Below are 24,509 nucleotides of genomic sequence, written 5' to 3' on the forward strand. Positions count from 1 at the left end.
CGTTACCGACATCATCAGACTGTCTGATGACAGACCAGTCTGATGATGTCGGTAACGACGAAACCCGGTCGCTGGTCAAATAAAAAAAGTGGAAAAGCTAAGAATATTGGTTTTAATCTAATAATGAATTAAAAATGCAATTCCATCACGAAGTGTCAGTGGATAATATAAATCTATTAGAATTACTCACATTAATTACAACAAATCACCTCCTGATAAAACATTCAAATCACCAATAACACGTTATATGAAAACATACATAGAACCACACGATCAAAGAAACAAACAAACAATTTGTTTGGTCAAAGTAACTTTGAATTATTATTATTCTTATTTATTACGAGATAAAGCTATATTACCTGCTGCTATTTTAATAAAAGTCATTAAATAATTAAACTGTATGTAAAAGAGCTATTCATAATTTGCTCTTCACTTTTTTGTCTAATTGTTAATAATTGTTTTTTAGTTTTTTGATAAAATCTATTACATCAGACAATAATATGTATTAACTTTTAAAAACGTCTGAGACATTACTATCTGTCATTAGAATCCTAACTGTCGATCAAACCTCCTCCCTCTACCTCCTTCCCTAAACTCCCTTCTTTCTTTGCCCTCCTTATTATCGTCTTTTGTTAATTTATGTTTCTTTTTAAATGTCAATTTGTAATTTATGTTTTTTTAAATGTTCAAGTACTATCTGCCCACTGATTGCAAACGGCTATATATGGTATCAAACGTTTTGATCAATATCACTAGTCCGTCTTTGGTCGGTTGGAAGATATTGCTTTTTAGCAATAAGCCCGCCAATGTACTTTTTATTTTCTGTACATGAAGTTTAAATAAATAAATAAATAAATCAATAGAAGGCGGAGGTAGGTAGATTTGAAATAGATCGTGTCGTCGCCCATATTGTGCATTATTGCATTACTCATGTTAGACGAACTCCTAATCAAATAATTTAAAAAAAAGTTAAATATATCCTCAGCACAGGAAAATCGAGTAAGGACACATTATTTTAAATTTACAAAATATTGAGTGTGTCTCAATACTTGTTCTTAAATCTGAATTATCTCCAGTTAAGAGTTATTTTTTAAATTTTTGACATCCCTCAAGTGTGGGCATATACAGGGCTTACGTTCTACATGACAGGTTGTAATCCCTGTAAATGCCCAGACTTCCATATTCTTCATCTAAATGGAAATATGATTTTAAATTATAAATATATTCTTGGTGTAAAATATTCAATTCAAATAAATGAATATAATATACATAACCCAGGACCTTATTTTACTTTTAAAAACAACATCATGTGTTTTATAAAAAAAAACATGTATGTATTTACACTGAAGAATTAGATATATCAAAATAATTACGTAATTATTCGTCCTCAAAAATGACGAGTGAAGTATTTTTAGACGAGGTCTCAGTTCATCATTTCATGAATAAAAATGACTATTGGAAACGTTCCAAAATTCGTAGGCGAAAATCATTACTTTTGTGCAAAATCGATTTATGTTTTTTGCCTTTTTCATTATTATCAAACCTTAAAATTTTCAGATTTTTATTTACTATACTAGAAATTTGATTGCCCATTGACTACCATACTTTTATTATGAGGAATTTAGGTTTTTCATCCCTTAACTTTTGAGGATTTTCAGAAATATCAATTTATAACAGGTGTATCTATCTTAATTATATATTATACTTGTTATATTTGTGATAACACTATAGTAATAAAATAAATTCAATTATATCACTAAAAAATGGAATATGCTCGTATATGTTGCTCGACAAACTGAAACGGACTGTATCGTTTTACTTACATAATTTAACACATACGTAACAGTGAAAATAAAAACTTGAACACTTATCCTGACCAAAAAACATCAGTTATTTTTTAAAAATATCATTCAAATCTGAAATGTTCGCTTTTTAGCGAACATTTTCGCTTTTTAGCGACGATATTATCTATCTTTATTTAATGTTTTACTTAGTAAATACCACTTTTTCTTTAAATCTACTGTGATACGTGTTTCGATGCATTCCGCATCATTTTTAAACACCGTAGATACTATACCTATACATACATGTTTATTAATTTTTAGACGATTTATAAATTAAAAAATTAAACAACACGAGTACTTTGAGTCCAATACTATAAAACGTATTATATTTTATTTTTTTAACTTGATTTTTATAAATTTCTGAACACGTGGCTTACGAAGCCATATTGTTACGATGTTAAACTTTTTGTGTGTGAGTTTTTGTGACAGAAGTATTCGTTCAATATATTGTGATAAAAATTCAGAATATATACAAACTTACTTATTCAAGTTTTTTTCTGAATACGTGTTTTTGGCTTTCGGCCATCCGCCGTACGTCCTAAATCTCAAATGTGCCCGACAATGCCTCTTCCGAAACACGGGAGACATTGTTGCGTTCGGTAAAATGCGAAAATATGCCATTGTTCTTTTTGTTGATCCGTTTACTAAATTCCTCGCTAATAAAGTGATCCCGTTCGGCGCCTAAGTCCATTATTTCCCGCCACTGGCGTCTCTTTGCAGACTCATCTCACATGACTGGTACTATTTTGGGTGAACGGATCGCCTTGTGACGTCCACTGTACGTGGCTACGTCAGCGACTCCACACCCACTCGTAAATTATTTAAACTGTACGGATTAGTCGATTTACAATCCTGGCCTATATTTGTACTAATTTATGACTTAAATCCTTAGTCATTTTTGTGACTCACCACTCTATTGTGACATTCTTTGGGTTTGAGAGATCACGTAATAGTGAAAAAATAATTAAAGGTACATTAGGAAGACACTGTGAAGCTGTGTTTTTCCAGGAATCGTCATTTTTCTGTCGTAATTTTTACGACAGTTTAGCATTGATGCTGTGTTGTACCAACTGTGTAGCATTCGGCACTCAATTTAGTCATAAAAAATAGGTTTGAAATTATTGCATAGTCCATACTTTTATTTTTTCCCATAAAAGGTAGAGATATTATTTTGTCCGCCTCCGTAGTGTAATGGTCAGCACGCTCGGCTACCGTTCTGGAGGTCCCGGGTTCGATTCCCAAGGGGGGTAAAATAAATATAAGTGATTTTTTCACTGTAATATTTATTCAATATTACCATGGACTGGTACCTGAAGCGGAGGGCTGATCACCTTTCCTTCGTGTGTAAACGATCAAGATAACACTGCGTTAATATGACACAGTACCCTATGCACCATTGGGGTGCGGATAAGGGTTTTATTATTTTTATTATTTTACTCTATAAAACATCTAATAAAACAAATTTGTCAATTTCATATTTTTCTTATTCTCAATATTATCAATATTTAAAGCATTTACCATACTTTGTGGTTAGTCATTTTTACTTATTTATTTTTTTACAAAAATGTTAATAATATTAGTATATAACCACTCACCGAGATTTTCATGTTTTCGAGACGTACCCGTCTCTTCGTCAGGACAATCACTAACACAGCATGCAAACAATACCACCCTTCACCACCAAAGCACCATTTACACACTCAAAACTACAAAAAAATGTCTAACACTTGCGATTTTTGGTATTTTATATTTTGATATTTTTTTTTTTACGTGTCCAATTTTTTTTGATATTTATATCATGATTTTTTTTTATTGATATCTCAACATATATAAAAAAGACTATGGAAATCTTAGAAATTTATTACGACCTGTCGCAAGCTGCTTCAAGTGACCACTTTATATAATACATTCACCTTTCTACCAATGATCGACAACCACACTTCTCAAATTTGGAAGTTATGCATATGTTTTAATTGAAAAATCTTACTTCTTCGGCGACATCTATAGTTGAAATAAGTTTTTTTTATATAGACGAGTGAATGTTACACGTGCATGAAGTGATTATTTAAACCAGCCGTTGACAGACCATAATCCTTTTAAATGCCCAGTCTCTCATATTCTTCTTGATTAATGATGAGTATCAATAAAAATCTTGATTGTCAATTTCAGATTATTAGGTTATGTATTCCATAATATGATCTCCATCTGCGTTTAAAGATGTACGAGATTGAGGTACGTAAATGTTAAATTTGGTGTAAAAATATTAGAAATTAAGACGTCATAGTTTTTTGGGTCCCCTTTCGTACAATAATTATACTAAATTATCCTGGTGTAGTATATTTACTTATAAATCAATTTAAAATACCACTTAATTATTCTATATTATTTTTTAATCGTGGAATGTTTGTGCACCATGTTTTTTTTTATGGTTTCTGGTTTCTTGATCACAGTTAATTTATTATCTGCCAGTATGAAAATAGTGGTTTTATGTTTTTATTTTATTTTAAGGATGTATTAAAAAAATAGTGTATAATTTATATTAAGGCGTTGAATTGGACCACCTTATTAACTCATTCTTAATATGTAATTTATACATGAAACGTGAGCGTTATTTTTGTTAATGAATAATCCATTGACATTTTCAATATGGACTAGCTCGGTTAAAAGACCTATTTTTCGCGTATGGTGTACGAAGGCCAGCACCAAAGTTATGCAAAAAATTAACATATATATATGAATATTTTCCACGTCCTTTTAGCGTGGTTGGGTAGAAACACCATTTTTGGACAGTTTATGAACTGTTTCTATTTATTCACCGCCAAACAATTTTCAATTGATTGTATTACAATCTTACATAAATGTTTCAGTTAAAATACTATTTTGGTATACATTGGAGCTCTGGTACAAACCCTAATGTATGGAAGTGAAGCATGAAGTTGGCTAACAACGGATGAAAGTAGACTGAATTCAGTCGAAATACGATCTCTCGACAGTATGATAGATATTCAAGTGTTGAAATAAGAAAAAAATGCAAAGTTGAGATAAGTATTATCCTGAAAATAAGAAAGGTTTTTTGAGATGGTGTTTACATGGAAAACGAATGTGTGAGAAAAGAACTATAAAAAAATTATTAGGTGAATGTGGTTAGAAAATATGGTAGAGGTAGTTCGAGTAAGACGTGGTCAAGTAGGTCAAATCTGCGGGTATATAAGAGGAGATGCTTGGGTGTGCAAGAGGCGAAGAATGTTTGCAAAGACAGGGTGGTGTGGCATTCTATTTTCTCTGCCTACCCCTGGGTAGAAGCGGCGACACTAATAAAAGCCAATTAATTAATTCTACATAGATGTTGTGAATACTTTGTTGTATATTAAGAGAGAAAAGAGAAGACAGGGTGGATATGTGTGAGTGTATATGAGGGTGTGTTTTATCAATGTGTAATAGGTGGAAAATGTAAGTTTATTAAAATAATAAAGTAAAACACCAATATTAAAAGTATTATACTATTATTTGGAAATTTTCGCTAACCGCTAAACTAGATTTAAGATAATAGGCCATTTCTTACGCAATAATTTTACAAGGCGAGTCATTTCAAATGGAATTTTACGTTATCTGATACAGCAAAACTTCATCGTCCTTTAAAAAATCACAAGTTCTCCGTATCCGTTTTTGGGTAGATTTCCAATGATTTTTTTTCCTACCAACCCTATTCAGTAAATATTTTGGTGCATGTACCGATGCAATCATTCTTATCGTAAATGATGTGCGGCCACGACATCTGCAACCTTTAAATGTCACCGATAAATTGCGAGCCTTAATAAATGTTTTACTTGCCGTTTAATTTGTGGAGAATACCATTAAATATTGGCGTGTTTGCGTTCGAGCTATTCTGAAACGGCACGCAGGGTTATGTATCGCCTACCAGAAACCAGGAAGTTGCGAAATAAATCAATTCGCTTTATATACTTTCCACAATATTGCTACCCGGACCATCCATTCATCCTTCAATGAAGTAAATAAATCTTTGATTGCAATAACCAGACTCAAGTCTGGCGGTCACTCGTGGTCCTAGCTATTTCAAATATCGCAAATATTTAGCAAATCTACAGAGCCATTGAGGATCAGAGCGTTATCCATAGTTTATGTATTAATTTTTAAATCAAACACAGATTTTTTAAGACTACTAAGTTGTATTTTATTAAAAACACATAAAAATTAATATTGTAACAATTGTTTCGCCTAGTTATGGCATTTTCAAACGAATGTGAAGATTAAATGGACTGACGGTCCTTATGTAGTGTCCTAGGTACTTAAGTAATAACTGGGCGAAACAATCGTCACAATACTAATTTTTATGTGTTTTTTTAATAAAATACAACTTAGTAGACTCAAAAAATCTGTATTTGATTTAAACATTAATACATAAATTAAAAGGGAATTCTACAAATTAAACGCCAAATCAATAAAAAAGTTATCCATAGTATTACTATTGATAAATAATAATAAAAATAACAACTTTTTTAGTAATTTGTGTAAGCTTTTTATTTAGCTGAGACTCTTATTTAAAACTATGCAAGATTTTCCCCGAAAGAAGTCATATACTTAAAAACGCCTGAAAACAAGATTTTCAATTTTTACGAAGCTAATATTTAACCAGTTATTTTATTTGCAACATTTAATAAATGTTTTCAGACGTCTCCTAGTATGTGAAATAATTCGGAAAGAATCTTGCACATGTTTATATTTTCTCTGCTAAATATAAACCATAAATGCTACCGAAAACTCTCACATGTCTGATCTTGTGAAAGTTTTCGGATAAAAAGGGTCAGTAATAGTAGAAGTATTTATTCAATATATATGTATACTACTATTTAACTTAAATTTCATATTTTAACTGCTTAATTAATATCATTGCTTTTTACTTTTTACAATCTTGATCATTTTTATAAATAAAATAGCATTTACATTTTGGTAAGACATGTTGAAATTATTAAAGAAAATACTTGTTTTTTTTACCTTTTGAGTATATTTAAGACAACTAGTTTCGAAAACTAGTTGTCTTAAATAAACTCAAGTGGTAAAAAAACTAGTGTTTTCTTTAATAATTTCGATAAAATTGCACTCTGTACTAAAGTTGTTTTTTATACACATATATCATACAATAAAGTCAATACATATGTCACGTAATAAAATTTTCGTGATGTTTTTTTGTATAAGAATCATTCATATTAAAATTGGTATTTATTTTTAAAAATAATGCGTATTATTTTGACCTTCATCTCACTCGTAACATTGGTTTTATTGAACTTCAGCCACCGACACCTCGTCACGTTAAAATAACACAACAATAAATTCCATTGTCGCTTTGTATGCAAATTTTATTTTATTTTTAAACACCGAAATTTTTATATTACCATATGAAATATTTTTAGGAAAACAGGCAAATAATGTTATTGTTTTCTTGGATCTATAATTTCTTAATTCTATAATTTCTGTCCGCCTCCGTAGTGTAATGGTCAGCACGCTCGGCTACCGTTCTGGAGGTCCTGGGTTCGATTCCCAAGGGGGGTAAAATAAATATAAGTGATTTTTTCGCTGTAATATTTATTCAATATTACCTGGACTGGTACCTGAAGCGGAGGGCTGATCACCTTTCCTTCATGTGTAAAAACGATCAAGATAACACTGCGTTTATATGATACAGTGCCCTATGCACCATTCGGGTGCGGATAAGGGTTTTATTATTTTTTGATTATTTATATCTTCTAAAAATATGTATCTCACATCTTTTTTCATTTTGATACAATTACGTAGATTAATTAAATGTGTCGGATTGTGGATTGTGGATTCTCGGATTGTCGGTTTCTTGGTTCGAATCCACTCTGCCATAATTTGATACCTGTTACTAATATTGAGCCGCTTAGGCTCACAGAAATAGTATGAAATTGAAGTATTTTTGTAAGTATTAAACACACACATATTTCTCTTTTATAAATGAATAAAATATTCACAGTAAAAATCCTACGAAGATCGCCATACAAATAAAAAAACTATAGAAATAAAATTGTAAATGTTCGTTTGTTCGACATCTCAAATCTCCCAAATTTATTCGCCGATTGCCTAAAAGTTTATCTCGACGCTGCATTCATTGATTTTGAATAGAAATGTAACTGGCAATAAAAAATATTTTTACTGAAATGGCAGCCCCATCTATTGAACGTTACAGCAACACACGTAATACTAATCATTGCTAATGGCGGGCAGTGTGCTACTTGACAGTGCTGGTACTTTCAATATGGTGCGTCCACTTCATGATGGTTTTCTTCTACTTATTATATCGTAAGTATACTGGCAAAAAATGTTAACTCTAAAATCCCTGTTTTTTAAAGCTTTTAGTCTGAATAAAATACCCGTTATTAAACTTTAAGTGGAATTTACTTTTAAAACCACATACTTATTTATGACATTCCAGACTACTTAGTGTATTTTGCCAGTTTAAAGAACGTTGAGAACATTACAATATGCACTATTAAGTCAAAATTGCATAGTTTCGAGTTAACGTTTTTTGCCAGCACAACTATGATATGTTATAATTAAGGAATCGGGCAAATTAATACTGCATCGTTCTACTATGTTCTGATTTTCCTTTCTTCAGTCATTCTATTTCTACCGTGAAAAGATGCTGAATTCACGAAATCAGACATTTTCCAGACTTGACGCATTGTATAAATATTATTTTTTACATTTCCTCAAGCCCACTACAAGTATGTTCTGGAATGAACCTCTCTAATTTTACTTGATTTGCAAGATTATAATTATAAGCCTCACACGCAATGATTGATTTCAATTACCACGTTGCTGAGCGAGAAAATAACGCCTTTGTAGACCGACTACCCCCACACTTTATTATAACCTACGATGGAATATGTAATATAATATGTTTCTACGCCAATAGTTATTAAAAAAAAAAATTAAAAAAAAAAAAAAAACCTTTTCTGCACCCCAATGGTGCATAGGGCACTGCTTCATATAAACGCAGTGTTATCTTGATCGTTTACACATGAAGGAAAGGTGATCAGCCCTCCGCTTCAGGTACCAGTCCAGGGTAATATTGAATAAATATTACAGTGAAAAAATCACTTATATTTATTTGACCCCCCCTGGGAATCGAACCCGGGACCTCCAGAACGGTAGCCGAGCGTGCTGACCATTACACTACGGAGGCGGAAACAATAGTTATTACTTGCATAAAATATATGTGTCGCGTACTTTCAAAATCCGCCAGATCCATTTTTATAAGATTTTATAATGAGTACTCTATCGGAATGCCAATTGTGGGTTTTATTGTTTAAAATATTTGTATATTTGAAAACCCCGCTAAAAAATACTTAAAAATAGCGTTGTAGTTCAAATTCCGCTATATTCATGGAACTTGCCTTCTGACCCATATCGGTATCATAAACATTAAGATGAAGTCAATATTGGTTTGTGTCTCGTGTTATTTTTAATAGTGAAAAATTCTAAATAAAGGGGAAAATTCTTTATTTCAAAATATTTTATCTAAAGATAGACAAATCTTTGAAACATAAATTTTACCCAGATAATTTTGTATTTTTTGTAAAATCGACTTACATGGATCTGGCGGCATGTTTTACGGGAGTCAACGTTATATGTATTCGCCTCATAAATTCGACTTATGACCCCAATGTATGGAAGTGAAACATGGAGTTGGCAAAAGAAGGATGAAAGTAGATTGAATGCAGCCGAAATGCGATCTCTCAGAAGAATGTGCTATAAAACGATGTATGATAGATGTTCGAATAGTGAAATAAAGAAGGAATACAAAGCTGAGACAAGCATTATTGATAAAATGAAGAAAGGTGTGTTGAGATGGTTTGGATATGTGGAACGTACGAGTGAGGGAAGAACCGTTAAACAAATTTATGAGGCGAATAATATTGTAATGTGTATAAATGTATGTATATACCAAACATATATAACATAAATATAACTTATGTGACTTCTTAAGGGAACCCTCTAAAGGCGATGACCCATCGAATAAAAACCAATGTCCTGTTGAAACTGATTTTCCTCGTGACCATGTATGGTGCGCTCGATGTGGTTTTATTAATGTTGTTTTCAAATCCTTTTGTGCAGGTTGTTGCGCGGCGCCACGACCTCCGGCTGATCGTCACGTCGGCCACCATGGACTCGACCAAGTTCTCGTCCTTCTTCGGCAACGTTCCCACCTTCACGATCCCCGGCAGGACCTTTCCAGTCGAGACATTCTTCAGCAAGAACGTCTGCGAGGACTACGTCGACGGAGCTGTCAAGCAGGTGCGATATAAGAAAAATATAGGGAAAACCACATAGTGACTTCCACGTGTCGGTACGATTTTCGACTTATTTGAAGACATGGCTGATTGTAGCGCCATCAATTGAGAAATTGGTGATTTATTTATTTAGTGTAATGGTTAGCACGCTCGGCTACCGTACTGGAAGTTCCGAGTTCGATTTCCAGGGGGAGTCAAATAAATACAAGTTTTTTAATTAATGTTTTACTTAGTAAATACCACTATTTCTTAGAATCTACTGTGACACGTGTTTCTAATGCATTCCGCATAATTTTCAAACACCGTATTGTGTTTCATACGGTGTTTAAAAATGATGCGAAATGCATCGAAACACGTTTCACAGTAGATTATTAGAAATAGTGGTATTTACTAAGTAAAACATTAATTAAAAATGGATAGATTTTACCACAAAGTGACTGCCGAATCAATTAATGAAATTAAATACAAGTTATTTTTTTACTTTTTATTTATTCAATATCACCCTAGACTGGTACCTGAAGCGGAGGGCTGATCACCTTTCCTTCATGTGTTAAGGATCAAGATAACACTGCGTTTAGATGATGCAGCACCCTATGCACCATCGAGTGCAGATAAGGGTTTGAAGGAGAAGAATTTAGCTTGTTCCGTATAAAGTGATCGCTTAAGCCAGCCTCGGGATGCTCAGACAACCATCTTTTCTCATATAAAGGGGAACGATAGATGTTTCATGTCAGGTTGAGACACTAATAAAATCATATACTTAAAAAATAACATTTATTGTTTATTTGCGCTCAATTAGGTCATTTTTCAAAAAATAGGTTATTTTATTCCATGTATTAAATTTAATGTGCTTTCATATACGTATACCATTTGGTGTACACAATGCTGAAATCCATGTTTCAGAACTCGTGAGATTTTGGCCAAACACTCAATCACTTTTCTTGAATGTTTTTCGCAGATACTTTGTGGCACATTTTATAAACTTTATAAAATAAAACAACTTTATTTTATTCACTTTTTATTGGTACACTTTTTCCAACCGGTTTCGACAAGAACCTTGTCATCCTCAAGGTTCATGTACAAAAACTTCCACACACTCCGTACAAATTTAGGATTTTTTTAAATCATATTTTCATATGATGTACGGAGTGTGTGGAAGTTTTTGGTATCGTAAGGGAAGGGTTATTAATTATAACCTAACTATGAGTATTTCAGTGTTTTAGAATTAGTTCATAAACTCTGAGGATGACAAGCTTTTTGTGGAAACCGGTTGGAAAAATTGTACCAATAAAAAGTGGTTAAAACAAAGTTGTTATATTTTATCAAGTTTACTCAATCACTGTTTTTCCCCACCCACCCTACTCACCTAACTCGCTCTTTCTGACTTCTTTTTGTTCACCAATCTATAAAAAATATTTGGAAGGAAGAATATTTGACACGATTCCTAGGATTAAGGCGAAAGGTCTAAATGACATCACAAAAGAAGCGTTCCAAAACTGTTTGCAAAAGTAGAAAAACCGATGGGATAAGTGTGTGTATCTGGGAGGTGAATACTTTGAATATCACCCAAACATATAACTCTTAATAAAGTACAAAGTAATGTACAAAAATACCAAAAAACACAAGTAAAAAGTTTTATTTTATGATGCCAGTCTACGTACAAATTGAACAGCCCTCCTTTTAATTTAATTTAAGCATTTTAATTATATTCGTGTGAAATGAATATCACATACAAAGTATATCTTCCAAAAACTGAAGCTGCCAGCATTTCTTGACATCACGGTGTGATCGACCTAATTAGCGTTTCGACGACTCTCACGGTGTCCAAAAGATTAATCCTCTGTATCTTACACATTTGCTCATTTCTTGGTGAGTTTGTTGCTGTCTTAATCCCGATAGTCACATGGTATCATATATTTTTTCAGGCATTACAAATACATCTGCAGCCGGGGGAAGGTGACATGCTTATCTTTATGCCGGGACAGGAGGACATCGAAGTGACGTGCGATGTGAGTACTTGTCGTTTACATTGTCCATACAACCTTTTATTTACCCTTAGCTTGTCATTCTGAGGATGGGTAAATTGATACGACAGCTGATTACAACAATATTACCGAACCGAACTATCATTATGTCAGCACACAATACACGTCATTTATTCTCTATGAATTTCAAGGGGTTTTTTCGTCCCTCGTAATATAATTTTGTTGTATAATATTTTTAATGAAGAAATTCTATCTAAATATATATATATATATATATATATATATATATATATATATATATATATATATATATATATATATATATATATATATATATATATATATATATATATATATATATATATATATATATATATATATATATATATATATATATATATATATATATATATATATATATATATATATATATATATATATATATATATATATATATATATATATATATATATATATATATATATATATATATATATATATATATATATATATATATATATATATATATATATATATATATATATATATATATATATATATATATATATATATATATATATATATATATATATATATATATATATATATATATATATATATATATATATATATATATATATATATATATATATATATATATATGTGTGTGTGTGTGTGTGTGTGTGTGTGTGTGTGTGTGTGTGTGTGTGTGTGTGTGTGTACACTAGCTGAAGCTGAGCTGTACTTCAGTCTGGTTGAATTGAAAATAAAGGAAAATATATAATATGCATTTCTAATATGTTTAATTTCACAATGCAGTGAAATTTTAATTTTATACAAGCATTTAAGTATTAAAAATCCATTATTTTTTCTGAGATCCGATCTTTTTTTTAACTATTTATCCTATAACAGTGATTGGCAAACTTATTAGCCAAATATGCACAACAAATAAAACAATTCTTAAGAACCAATTCTAGTACTCATATGTTCATGCTTGAAAAATTGTTCGCATGAATACGTAGAGTCGAAGAGCGTTAGGGCGTTTGTGCATTACACGGAATTGTGCTTTTGTCCATCTTTCTTCTGATCGGTGCTCTTGATCGGTGCGTGAACACATTGCGCGTAAATTCGATCACGCTTAACTGTCGTAGTCGTTTTTTGTATACGATACAATGATGAATAATTTATTTTTATTTACAATATAAATGTACATCATTTTTTAATGATGTATTATTATGTCATGCCCATATATTTTCAAGCGTATATTTACTTAATTTTATCGACTTTTTTTATAGCCAGACATTTTAACATATTAAAGATCAAAGGTGGAGGTCACCGATTTCCCTTCAAGGGCGTGGTGTCCTTCGAAGTCACGACATAGTATTGACAAAATACAGGTAAACCTCGTTTTACGCCAGTACTCTGTTCCGAGAGACATCGGCGTAAAATGAACACAAATATAATGGACGATATAAGGTTAGGTTCCGTGTCAAAATTCTTAAAAACAATCTAACATGTTTATTTGATTGTTTAATACAAAATCTATACATTTTCTAAATAAATAGTGAATGTTTTTAACAAATAAAATTTAAATACATTTACAAAATTACCAATCTCTTGATGTAATTTATGATTTAAAAAAAAATAATTAATTCACCAGTTCGTCGGCACGGAATTAATTTCTCACGCTTAAAAAAAAGCATCCAATTTCATTTGCTTTGTTATTGCTTCCTTTCTTGCAAGCATATAGCATAGGGCTAGCGACAGCTATGACGCTTCTTTTAACATTTTCGCTTCGATCAAAATCCCATCTCACTGAACTCATCTGTTAACCTTTCTAAAGAAGAAAAGATACGAGTTAAATCAGCCGTTTTTAGGGTTTTCCCATCATTTTCTTTCTCATCCTTCTTTTCTTATTCGGGATTTTCTGATTGAGGGTGATCTAATGATGAGAGTGATGCTAACTCACGGCTCGCACCAACCGGCGTTATTGCGAATCGGCGTAATTCGAACAGTCGCAAAACGAAGGCTACCTGTAAATGAAAATGGAAAACGTTTAATGACAAACTGTTTATATTAAATTAGCCAAGTTTTATTCGGAAATCACGAAACACGAAGGAGGAACCATCGCCGAAAATTTCATTATGAAATAACGTCTATAAATTTTCCTTCGGTACATGGTACGAGCGAGTTTTGTTATTTACTTTTCGTAAGGTTATTAACTTCGTAACTAAAATCGATAACCTTTATGCAAAAATGCGAAACGAACCTCCCATAGCGGCGTGTCTAAAAATAACCCGGCCTTATCGATCCTAACTAACTAACTGACCATCGCGCCGCTTCGCCGCAGGGGTGGGCAGAGAGGATAGAACGCCGCACCACTCTGTCTTTGTAAACATTCGTCGCCTCTTCCACATTCATGCATCTCCTCATGCATGCCCGCCGATCATTCCGACTCCTGATCTGACCACGCACAGGTATTTGAAATACTTCAATCATACCAAATTTTACTCGGTCTTCCTCTGCGTTCCAAGCATTCACTATCCTTTCTATATATCACTCTTTTCATCCAAGAAAACGTGCTTCCTTAAACCGTACATCGTTATCGACCCAACCGATCATTTGTACCATTTTGCAAAAAATATGTTTAGTTTAAATTTGTAAACTTTGAACGCGATTTTAAATTTGTTTTTTAACAGTGTACTGAGCCTTTTATGGGCTCAATCGCTTGTTTCCACGGTAATGAGTGGTAAATAGAACGACACGCTGTGCTGTTGATAAGCAGATGCCGATTGTCGCCAGTGTATATAAATAAATAATTATGTTTACTTTTACAATGTATAGGGTACCCCGAAACGCTGTACCTATGTATGAAAAAAAATTCTACGACAGGTTGTTTAATTTCCTTTAAATATCTAATTACAATTGTTTTAATTAATTCATCATGTATCTTTCTTTATTCCATACATTAAGGTAAGCTGTGTTAGCATATATTGTTGGTTCAAATGGTATGTATTATACATTATATTTGATACCTTGAGTATTTTACCCCAAAAAAAACTTTTTATAAGTTATATTATTATTAAAATTATTAAAACACACAATGAAAATAATGTCTGTATTCTTAAAAAATGATAATACTAATGACAGTATACTAAAAGTGAAAATAAATTAAAGTAAAGATATTAATACATAAATTCACTCACGCACACACACACACACACAAGCACACACGCACACACGCACACACCACACACACACACACACACACACACACACACACACACACACACACACACACACACACACACACACACACACACACACACACACACACACACACACTCACAATACATGAATATACAATAATTATATCTCAACAAAGGAAAGACTGGGTATTTACAAGGCTTACGACTTGTCATAGGCTGGTCTTAAGTAATATATACTCGTAGTATACAGCCGATAAAAGCAGTAAACTAGTTTTAACATTGTCAATGATATAAATAATAAATAAATAAATAATTTATATTTTGCCTCGGTGATTTAGTTAATAATACAATACTTTTTAAAATACGTAATAAACAAACAAATTATGACCGAAGTTATCCATCTATGGCAGTTAAATATGTTTTGACAAGAACCTTGTCATCACCAGGGTGAACTGATGATAGCAAGGTTCTTGTCGTAACCGGTTTTTAAGAAATGTAACAAAAAAAAGTGGTTATGTTTTATTTTATAAAGTTTATAAAATGTGCCACAAATTATATGCGAAAATTATTCATGAAAGTAAATATGTATACATTTGTTCTTCTTTTCGCGATTTCGAATGTCTATAAGTTTCATTATTAAAAATGGTATTTTCTGACGTTTCTCATGTGAGTGATTATAATCCAGGATTCGGATCTCACATACTAATATAAGAGTTTCCGCTTAGTAAAAAGCTTCTTTACATCTCACCAATAGATGTCTCTAGTGAAGTTCTAGTGATTCATGAACAAGGTTTCTAAATTGGTTCATATATATAGAACTTCCAAGAATTTGAGTAGTGTGGTTGTCAATAATGGGTAGAATTGGTGAATGTTACACGTGTGTAAAGTGATCACTTAAACCAGCCTATGACGGTCGTAAGCCCCGTAAATGCCCAGACTTCCATATTCTTCTTCATCTTTGATGAGATATCAAAAATTAATATCTATAAGTTTCGTCACATCCTTTACAGATTAGTTTGTAAGCATAATATGTGTACTCAGTACTTGCATGTACATATTTCCATTCGCGGGGGATATGAACATGTTATTCCTGATAACGCCTTATAATAACTTACTGATAACATTCTTCAGTGCAGGTTTATTTGTGTCTGCGTATTTCGAAATGTTTTTTTGCCCGCGGGTATTTTATTATCCCTCATAAACAACATTAATCCAATGAGTTTTATGTGTACTAACTATGTGTTATTAAAATATTGACAGCCCATTTATGCATAAAATTTTAATGTAAATACCCTATCAAAAACACCTGCATTAGTTTAAATACTGATTAAATCGGTCGCTATGTCATTTGTGATTTATATATTTCTATATATATTTTTTAAAAGGTTCGTTAGTAGTCGTAATAATCAGCGGGTATGTATGAGGAGATGCATGAACGTGGAAAAGGCGAAGAATGTTTGCAAATACAGAGTGGTATGGCGTTCTTTTCTCTCTGCCTACCCCTGCGGGGAAGCGGCGTGATGGTTAGTTAGTTAGTTAGTTAAAAGAGAAATATTTGTGTTTTTATTATTTACACAAATATATCAATTTCATACTATTTCTGTGAGCCTAAGCGGCCCATTATTAGAAATAGGTATCAAATTGTGGTAGAGTGGGTTCGAATCGAGAACCTCTGACTTAAGAGTCGCGACACTAACCACGGGACCACAACCCGACACATTTATTTACTTGCTGTATCTGGCCACGTTTTGATGTGACCCAGTCTGTTTAAATGGAATAGAAGGAATATGGAAGGTACAAATGTATATTATATTCGTAATTTCACAATGCTTATGATATAAGTTACGTACGTATTACAAAATTGAATTAAGGGTGTACATTCATGAGATTAAAATTTGTAAATATACTAATTGTACCTAGCCACGTGTTGCTATGGATCAATCCGGTGAAATGGAAAAGATAGAATATAGAAAACACACATTTAAATGTTTAATTTCACAATGCTTATGAAAGAATGAAAATATATTAAAAAACATTGCAATCGAAAACATTGAAAATGCTAAGTGTCAGCAGATGTCAGGAAGCACGCTGTCCGCCACGAAGAATGTTTAGTATTATGTGTGTTGCTGTTACGTTCAACAGATGAAGCTGTCATTGTTGTCATTTTTTTAAACTGTTACCCCTTACATTTACATCTTCTTTTTACCCTCATCCGCACCCAAGGGTTCATAGAGCACTGCATCAAATTGATGCAATGTTAATTATTAATCATATGAAGACAAGGTGATAAGTCTTGCGCTTTAGGTGCCAATCTAGAGTAATGTTAAATACATAAATATAGTAAAAAACACTTTCATTTTATTTAATATTAATCGAACCCAGACCCTCCAGTAGCTAGATGCAGTTATCACAGCACTATGGAGACGGACTCATTTATATAGATAAAATCACACGCAATGTAACGTTGTGTCAAAATTTCAAAGCAATCGTTCTTTGATTTCAGCAGATTGAAGATATTGAACGAACGAACCTTTACATTTTTTTACAACATTTTGAGTGTGTCCAAACACTTGTTCACAAAATCTGGATTATCTCCAATTACAGGAGTTACTTTCATATTATTTTTTGACATCTCAACAAAGATGAAGAAGAATATGGACACACTCAAAATGTTGTAAATAAATTATCTGGTCAAATTATAAGCTTAAATAATCAAAATGAAAATGATATTCTCTGGCGTTTCTCATGTGTGTGATTATAATCCAGGATTCGGACCTCACATACTAATAAAAGAGTTTCTGCTCAATAAAAAGCTTCATTTCATCTCAACAATAGATGTCTCTAGTGAAGTTCTAGTGATTCAAGAATAATGTTTCAAAATTGGTTCAAATATATAGAACTTCCAAGAATTTGAGTAGTTTGGTTGTCAATAATGGGTACAATTAGTGAATGTTACACGTGTGTAAAGCGATCACTTAAACCAGCCTATGACGGACGTCAGCCCCGTAAATGCCCAGACTTCCAAATTCTTCCATAATCTTTGATGAGATGTCAAAAAATAATATTCACATTTTTATTTACCATATATGGATATAGATAATATTTAATTTAAAAATTCCGTTGGATGTAGATATAAATTCCATTCTATATTTTCTGTGTACGAGTATGGGATTGATAAGACAAAATATGCTTGTTTAGATTTTTGGTTTTTCCGATTGATTTAAAATCCCATCAATCATTTTTCAATTAGGCAATATTCTCCAAATTTTGTCGCCAGACTTGTCACCATATTTTTATAAATTAATGGACTATGATTATTTAATTTTTATGTCACGTATCACCATTATTTATTCGTATTAGATAGATTATTATTGATTTATCAAGGATTACCACATTTTTTTTTTAAATTACTAGCCGTATCTAGCCACGCGTTGCTGTAGCTTAGTCTGGTTAAATGGTAAAGAAAGAAAATACAAACCACGCATTTACATAGAATCTGTTTAATTTCGCAATGCTTGTGAAGCAATGATTATATTGAAAATCTTTGATCCAAAGATGCAATAAAAAATACTGAAAGTGACAGCAGCTGTCAAGAAGCACGCTTTCTTTCGCATGTTTTATTTTCAATTTTTCAATTTCAATTTATTCAACAAAAAAAAAATATTTACAAAAAAAAAACAATATTCAATTCGTATGTATTAAAAGTAATCACAAGACTTAAATGTGTAGAAAAATCACGCTTCGGAAAACTCGCTCGGACACATGGAACAGATCAATTTCCAATATGATATTGTTAAACATAGCAGTAGCTTTTCCTACAAGCATAACCATTGGCAGGTTGGTCCTGCATATTAGAATGTGAAACAATCTATGCCGACGCTGTCTTAGGTAACTATCGGGAACATACAGACCAATATTCTCGATAATTTCAAGATTTTTGATCATACCGCGCAACAATCGATAAAAATGCGTAATCAAATCGTATTCTTTAGACTAGCAAGTGCATTAGTCGTCAAGTTGGCAAGCCTGCGCGGCGCACTGTCATAGTCTGCGCGCGCGATGTGTACTCAAGTTTTCACACAAGATTTTCAATACTTCTTTGAACAAGCAAAAAGTTGACTATCGGATGAACTATATGGCAACCGGCAACCCATAAAATATGAACAAACTAACATTGATTTTTGTATACGAATTTATTTTGTTCATTCCAAAACGTTTCCAGTCGTTTTTTCACAGTATCGCAAAATTCTTAAATTATTTATTAATGTAAAATCTACAACTTTTATCATTTCGCTCACTCCTTTCAAGAACGTCATAAATCAAAAATCTTCAATTTTCAGCTGTGCGTGTTTTCGGAATGCCCAGAAAATGTACTATACCCCAGCAAAAATGGCATATTTTTACTTAATATTTTCCCCTACAGGGCAGAAAGTGTTGTTTTTGCATTTTGAAGAAAAGGTATTGTTTAATTTTTTTTTTTAAATATACCTACTAAATATTTTTCAAATGGAGAAAAAACCTTAAGGTTTTACCTAAAAAGATCTCTTGCACAGTAAAAAGTTCAGTAAGTGGCTTGACATTTATTTTTAATACATTATATTATATTTTTAAACTTTAAAAATTTTCTCCTGAAAAATCAAGTTTTTTAAAAATCAAGTTAAGTTTATCGCCAAAATAATAATAATTATAAAAAAATATATTATAATAATATTAGTGGTGTGTTGGAAAGGGTGGACGGGTTTATCTCATTCGCCCCTGTTTTCCATAACACCATTTAAATTTAATTTCATTTGATAATTACACAAAAATTTATTTCTTTTTGCTTATTTTAGATCCAGATAGCAAAATATCGACTTTTTATATAATAAAAACTAAATATAGTTAGAATAAGAGTTAAAGAACTTATATAAAATAATAAAAAAAAACTTGGAAATTTTCATAGTTCAATCATTTCCTATATTATGTATTGCTTGTCAGTTTTTTAGTTTTACCTGCTGATGAGAACATCCTTAGCTGTCGTGTTTTCATCAATAAACTAAAAAAAGCGGTATCATACAAGTGTTCAATTTGTATATAAAAATTTGTTTGTATAAAAAATAATAAAAATTGTATTAACATGTTAGTATTCGGCTCAACACGGGCCATGCCTAAATAGTAAATGTATATATGAAATAAATATGTATCTATGAATGTATCTATGTATTTATGAAATAAATAAATAAAGAAAATATTTCATCATGTTATCCCACAAAATTAATGCCAAATCAACAAATAATTTATTGTTACAGATAACTTAATTTTCTTTAAGTTTAGTTACTTAAATTTTTGCCCTTAAGCTGAAAATACGCTTACAATGATTAAAGAAAACACTTGTTTTTTACCACTTGAGTTTTTATTATAGACTACATGTTTCAGAAGTTAAACTTCCATCATTCAGGTCTGTACAATAACTTATACAGGTCTGTATATTCTGAAACATGTAGTCTATAATAAAAACTCACGTGGTAAAAACCAAGTGTTTTCTTTAATCATTGTAACATGTCTTACCACAAAGTTAATGCCGAAACAATAAAGAAAATACGCTTAATAGGATATTTTCATCAACGGTTTTTATCGTTTGGAAATGAAAATACATAAAAATTAATACGAATGTATGTAAATTATGTGTGTAAATTAATTATATCTGTATACTGCGTCTTAGTACAATGTTTTGGCGATAATTTTGGCGTCAATTTTTATCGCCGCTAAGGTCTTCGCGCTGATTAATTTTAACACACGTTTATTACAATATTATTTTATTTATGATACCTATGCTTATCTTATTTTCGATTTATTTCGAGAACCCGTTTGTTTTTTTAATTATTCGTATTTTTTATTGATTATATTTAAGTGCGATAATTGTGTATGAACATTTCATGAATTGTCAACATGATTTTTTAAAATAACTTCAGTTGTTTTTTTGTTGTTATATTGGTTTGTATCATTTGTTTTGAGTTTCAACGCTGTTTACTTCAGTAATTGCGTTTCATTAACAAATAAATGTTGATATATTCTTTCTTTACATCAAAATCTTATAATTAATGTTAGAAGTAAGAATTCTGATTTTGTTTGTTTGTTTTGTTTTATTTGTTCGGAAATTGTACAGCTTTACATTAAAAAAGTATATAATAAACAATAGTTACATTAACAATAATAAACATTGCATTACATTAACAAAAATAGTTACATTAATAAAAATAAAGCCAGTTAAACAATTCCACATTTATAATAACTATTAAAAACATTAAGAGATTTTTAAAAAGTTTTTGGTATAAAAAAAGATTTTTTATTGTATAGCTTTATTTTAACGACTAGCCGATAACAAAATAAATTTAAATTAAGATCCAAAGTGATGTTATAAAACAGGTTTATTTATAAAAATAATACAAAAATCAATTATTGAATCGTGGACCTCAACAGAGTCTTACCACTCAACGCCAAATTTATTTAATGCCAATCAATAGGTATCCTTGAGACAGTTTTAGTTTGTCCATTATTCATTTAATATCAGAGTATCGGAGTAATTCAATAGTTTAGAGAATTAAACACATTTTGCTAAATGTATTCTGATTTGATATTTTATATTTATGAGCCATAATGATATGAAATCCAACTATTAGGTGAGGTTATTTGGAGTTGTTTTTTTTGTTTATATTTTATATGTGAAGCACTAACTTTGTGATTTTCCATTTTATAATTAAAATGTTACTTTGTTTTTAAATCACTATAAGTAAAGGGTCCGCCAAATAACTTTTTTTTTTTGAAAACAGGGCGCAAAACATCGAGTGTAGCTTCGGCTGTGTGGCACGTAGCGCCGTCCTGTTGAAACCAAATGTTGCCAATATCCTCCTCTTCAATTTTTGTGAACAAAAATCCGTTCAACATGGCCCGATAACGATCGCCATTGACTGTAACGGCCACTCCTTGCTCATTTTCAAAGAAAAATGGCCCAATTATGCCTCTGGACCAAAATCCGCACCAAACAGTGACTCGTTTTGGGTGTACCGGCTTTTCAATGTATGCGTGCGGGTTTTCTGTGCCCCAAATACGACAATTTTGCTTGTTTACATACCCGCCAAGATCAAAATGAGCTTCATCCGAAAAGATGATTTTTTTGGCAAAATCGGCATCTTCTGTAAGTCGATCGCAGGCCCACTCAGCGAAGCGAAAACGCATTGGATGGTCAGTTGGCTTCAACTCCTGAACCAATTGGACTTTGTATGGCGTCATACCAAGGTCTTTATGCAAAATTCGTCTCAATGATGTCTCCGAAATGTTCAATTGTTGAGAACGACGGTGAATTGATGTTGATGGCGCTTCACGCACACTTTCTGCCACAACATCGATATTCTCGGGTGTACGCACTGTTTTTGGCTTTTCACGCTTTGGTTTATCGATGAGGATGCCAGTTTCTTTCACTTTTTTCACAAGATAACGAACATACGGAGCTGACGGTGCTTCTCTTCTTCCAAAAACCGTACGCAATTTTCGCACACATTCTGCAACATTACCATGATTTTCAAAGTAATGTCGCAATATTTCCCAGCGTTGTTCAAGCGTATACACAACCATATTCGCTCAGCGGAAGGATAAAACTAATTATCTGTCAAATCAGACATGAGCTAAGTGTTACCATTCACGAAATAAGCACTAGTTGAAAAAAAAAACTTTAGATGGCGGACCCTATATTTTATTATAACTCTAGCTTCTTTCCCTAACCGTCAAAATATTTTGAATATTGTTTAGTAGATAGTGTTTTAGAATTATCAGTCTTGATAAAGTAGCGGTTAGCTTCGAAACCGGTAGACATTATAATTAAGTTACAATAAAATATTTACAGTGATTTTAAAACAAAGTTATATTATAATTATAAGTTTCGTTTTTTTTCACTGTTTCACCACGCATGGGTCCAAATACAGAATATGTTACTGCTAACGGTACTGGAACACTTGTGATGAGGAAGACGGAAACGCGCAAATGAAGACAATTATTTATATTTTTCTACAAAATAAAGTATTGGTTATTTTTTCAATGTTTTCACTTCAACAGTTTTGCTTCAAAGACGAGTATAATATTTTCACTAAATTTATTATCGCGTGGGTTGATACAAGCACTCAGCCCAGACGGGGAACATTTTGGATCAATACCGTTAAAGGTTATATTTGTATCCTTTTGTTATATCGTGCTTCCACGATACATTGTAAAGTAAGACGCAATACTAATAAATATCTCTAGATTTCATTGGTTGTCTATGAGTTTCGTTTTCTGTGGTATAATAATTCACGAAACAAATTATTTATATTATATATCCTTTTTTATTTTTTAAACTAATAAGCAGTTATTCGTGTTTATTATCTCTGGCAATTTTGTTTTCGGGAAGGTAAAAAACTATGATTTATTTTCAAAGCGTTTTTTCCTTTAAATTATCTCACAGATCGTTAACCACTCATATTATATTAATTAAAAATATTGTGTTTTGTTTTTCTTTCTGCTGAAATTATTCAATATTACAAATAGATTTATGAGCCTTAAATTAATTGTGTTTACCATGGTTTTTAGGAAAAGTACGCTTTGCTTTGTATTTTTCAAATTAATAATAATATGTATGTAATGATAAATTTGGATAATTTTTATAGCGCCATTTTCGTAAAATGCTACCTCGAGGGCGCTTCAATTTTTTTTACTCTTTTTACTCCTTACCTTTCAATGACTCTTTACTATTTTACTATTTTTTTCGATACAAAAACGGTATTTTTAGAAAAAAATCAACTACCTCAAATGTTACCTGAGTTTAGAGAAAATTAAGTAGCAATATATTGGACCTTAAGATATACTTGCTGACATAGGAAATGTATTTGGCTATGATGAATTAAAATCAATCTTCGGATAGCATGTACAGCCGTGTGTATTATGTGCAGCATATAAAACAGTATAGATAAAATGATAAGACCGACGGGAGAGAAATGCAAGATAAAAAACATGTAAAAATATTTTACTGCCACGAGGTCGACTCGAAGGGTAAACTGAAAATGTGTAATGATATCACTCATTATCAAAAGATAAAATATATGTGAGCCAAACTACAGGTGTGCACAGGAAAAA

General features: G+C 31.7%; 1 protein-coding gene across 1 annotated transcript in view; it reads left to right on the forward strand.

Annotated features, from left to right (window-relative positions):
* The first annotated feature begins 10,001 nt into the window (after positions 1 to 10,001).
* Positions 10,002 to 24,509, forward strand: part of LOC148314027 (pre-mRNA-splicing factor ATP-dependent RNA helicase PRP16-like) — a 30,376-nt gene continuing 15,868 nt past the window's right edge. The window contains exons 1-2 of the mRNA XM_088277482.1: positions 10,002 to 10,178; positions 12,100 to 12,183. Of these exons, the coding sequence (XP_088133608.1) occupies positions 10,047 to 10,178; positions 12,100 to 12,183 (216 nt within the window). The 5' untranslated portion in view covers positions 10,002 to 10,046. The remainder of the gene's footprint in view (positions 10,179 to 12,099; positions 12,184 to 24,509) is intronic.

Source organism: Brachycentrus maculatus, unplaced genomic scaffold (genome assembly GCF_059751285.1).
Source record: "Brachycentrus maculatus isolate JH-2025_06_01 unplaced genomic scaffold, ASM5975128v1 h1tg000002l, whole genome shotgun sequence".
Lineage (NCBI taxonomy): Eukaryota > Metazoa > Arthropoda > Insecta > Trichoptera > Brachycentridae > Brachycentrus > Brachycentrus maculatus.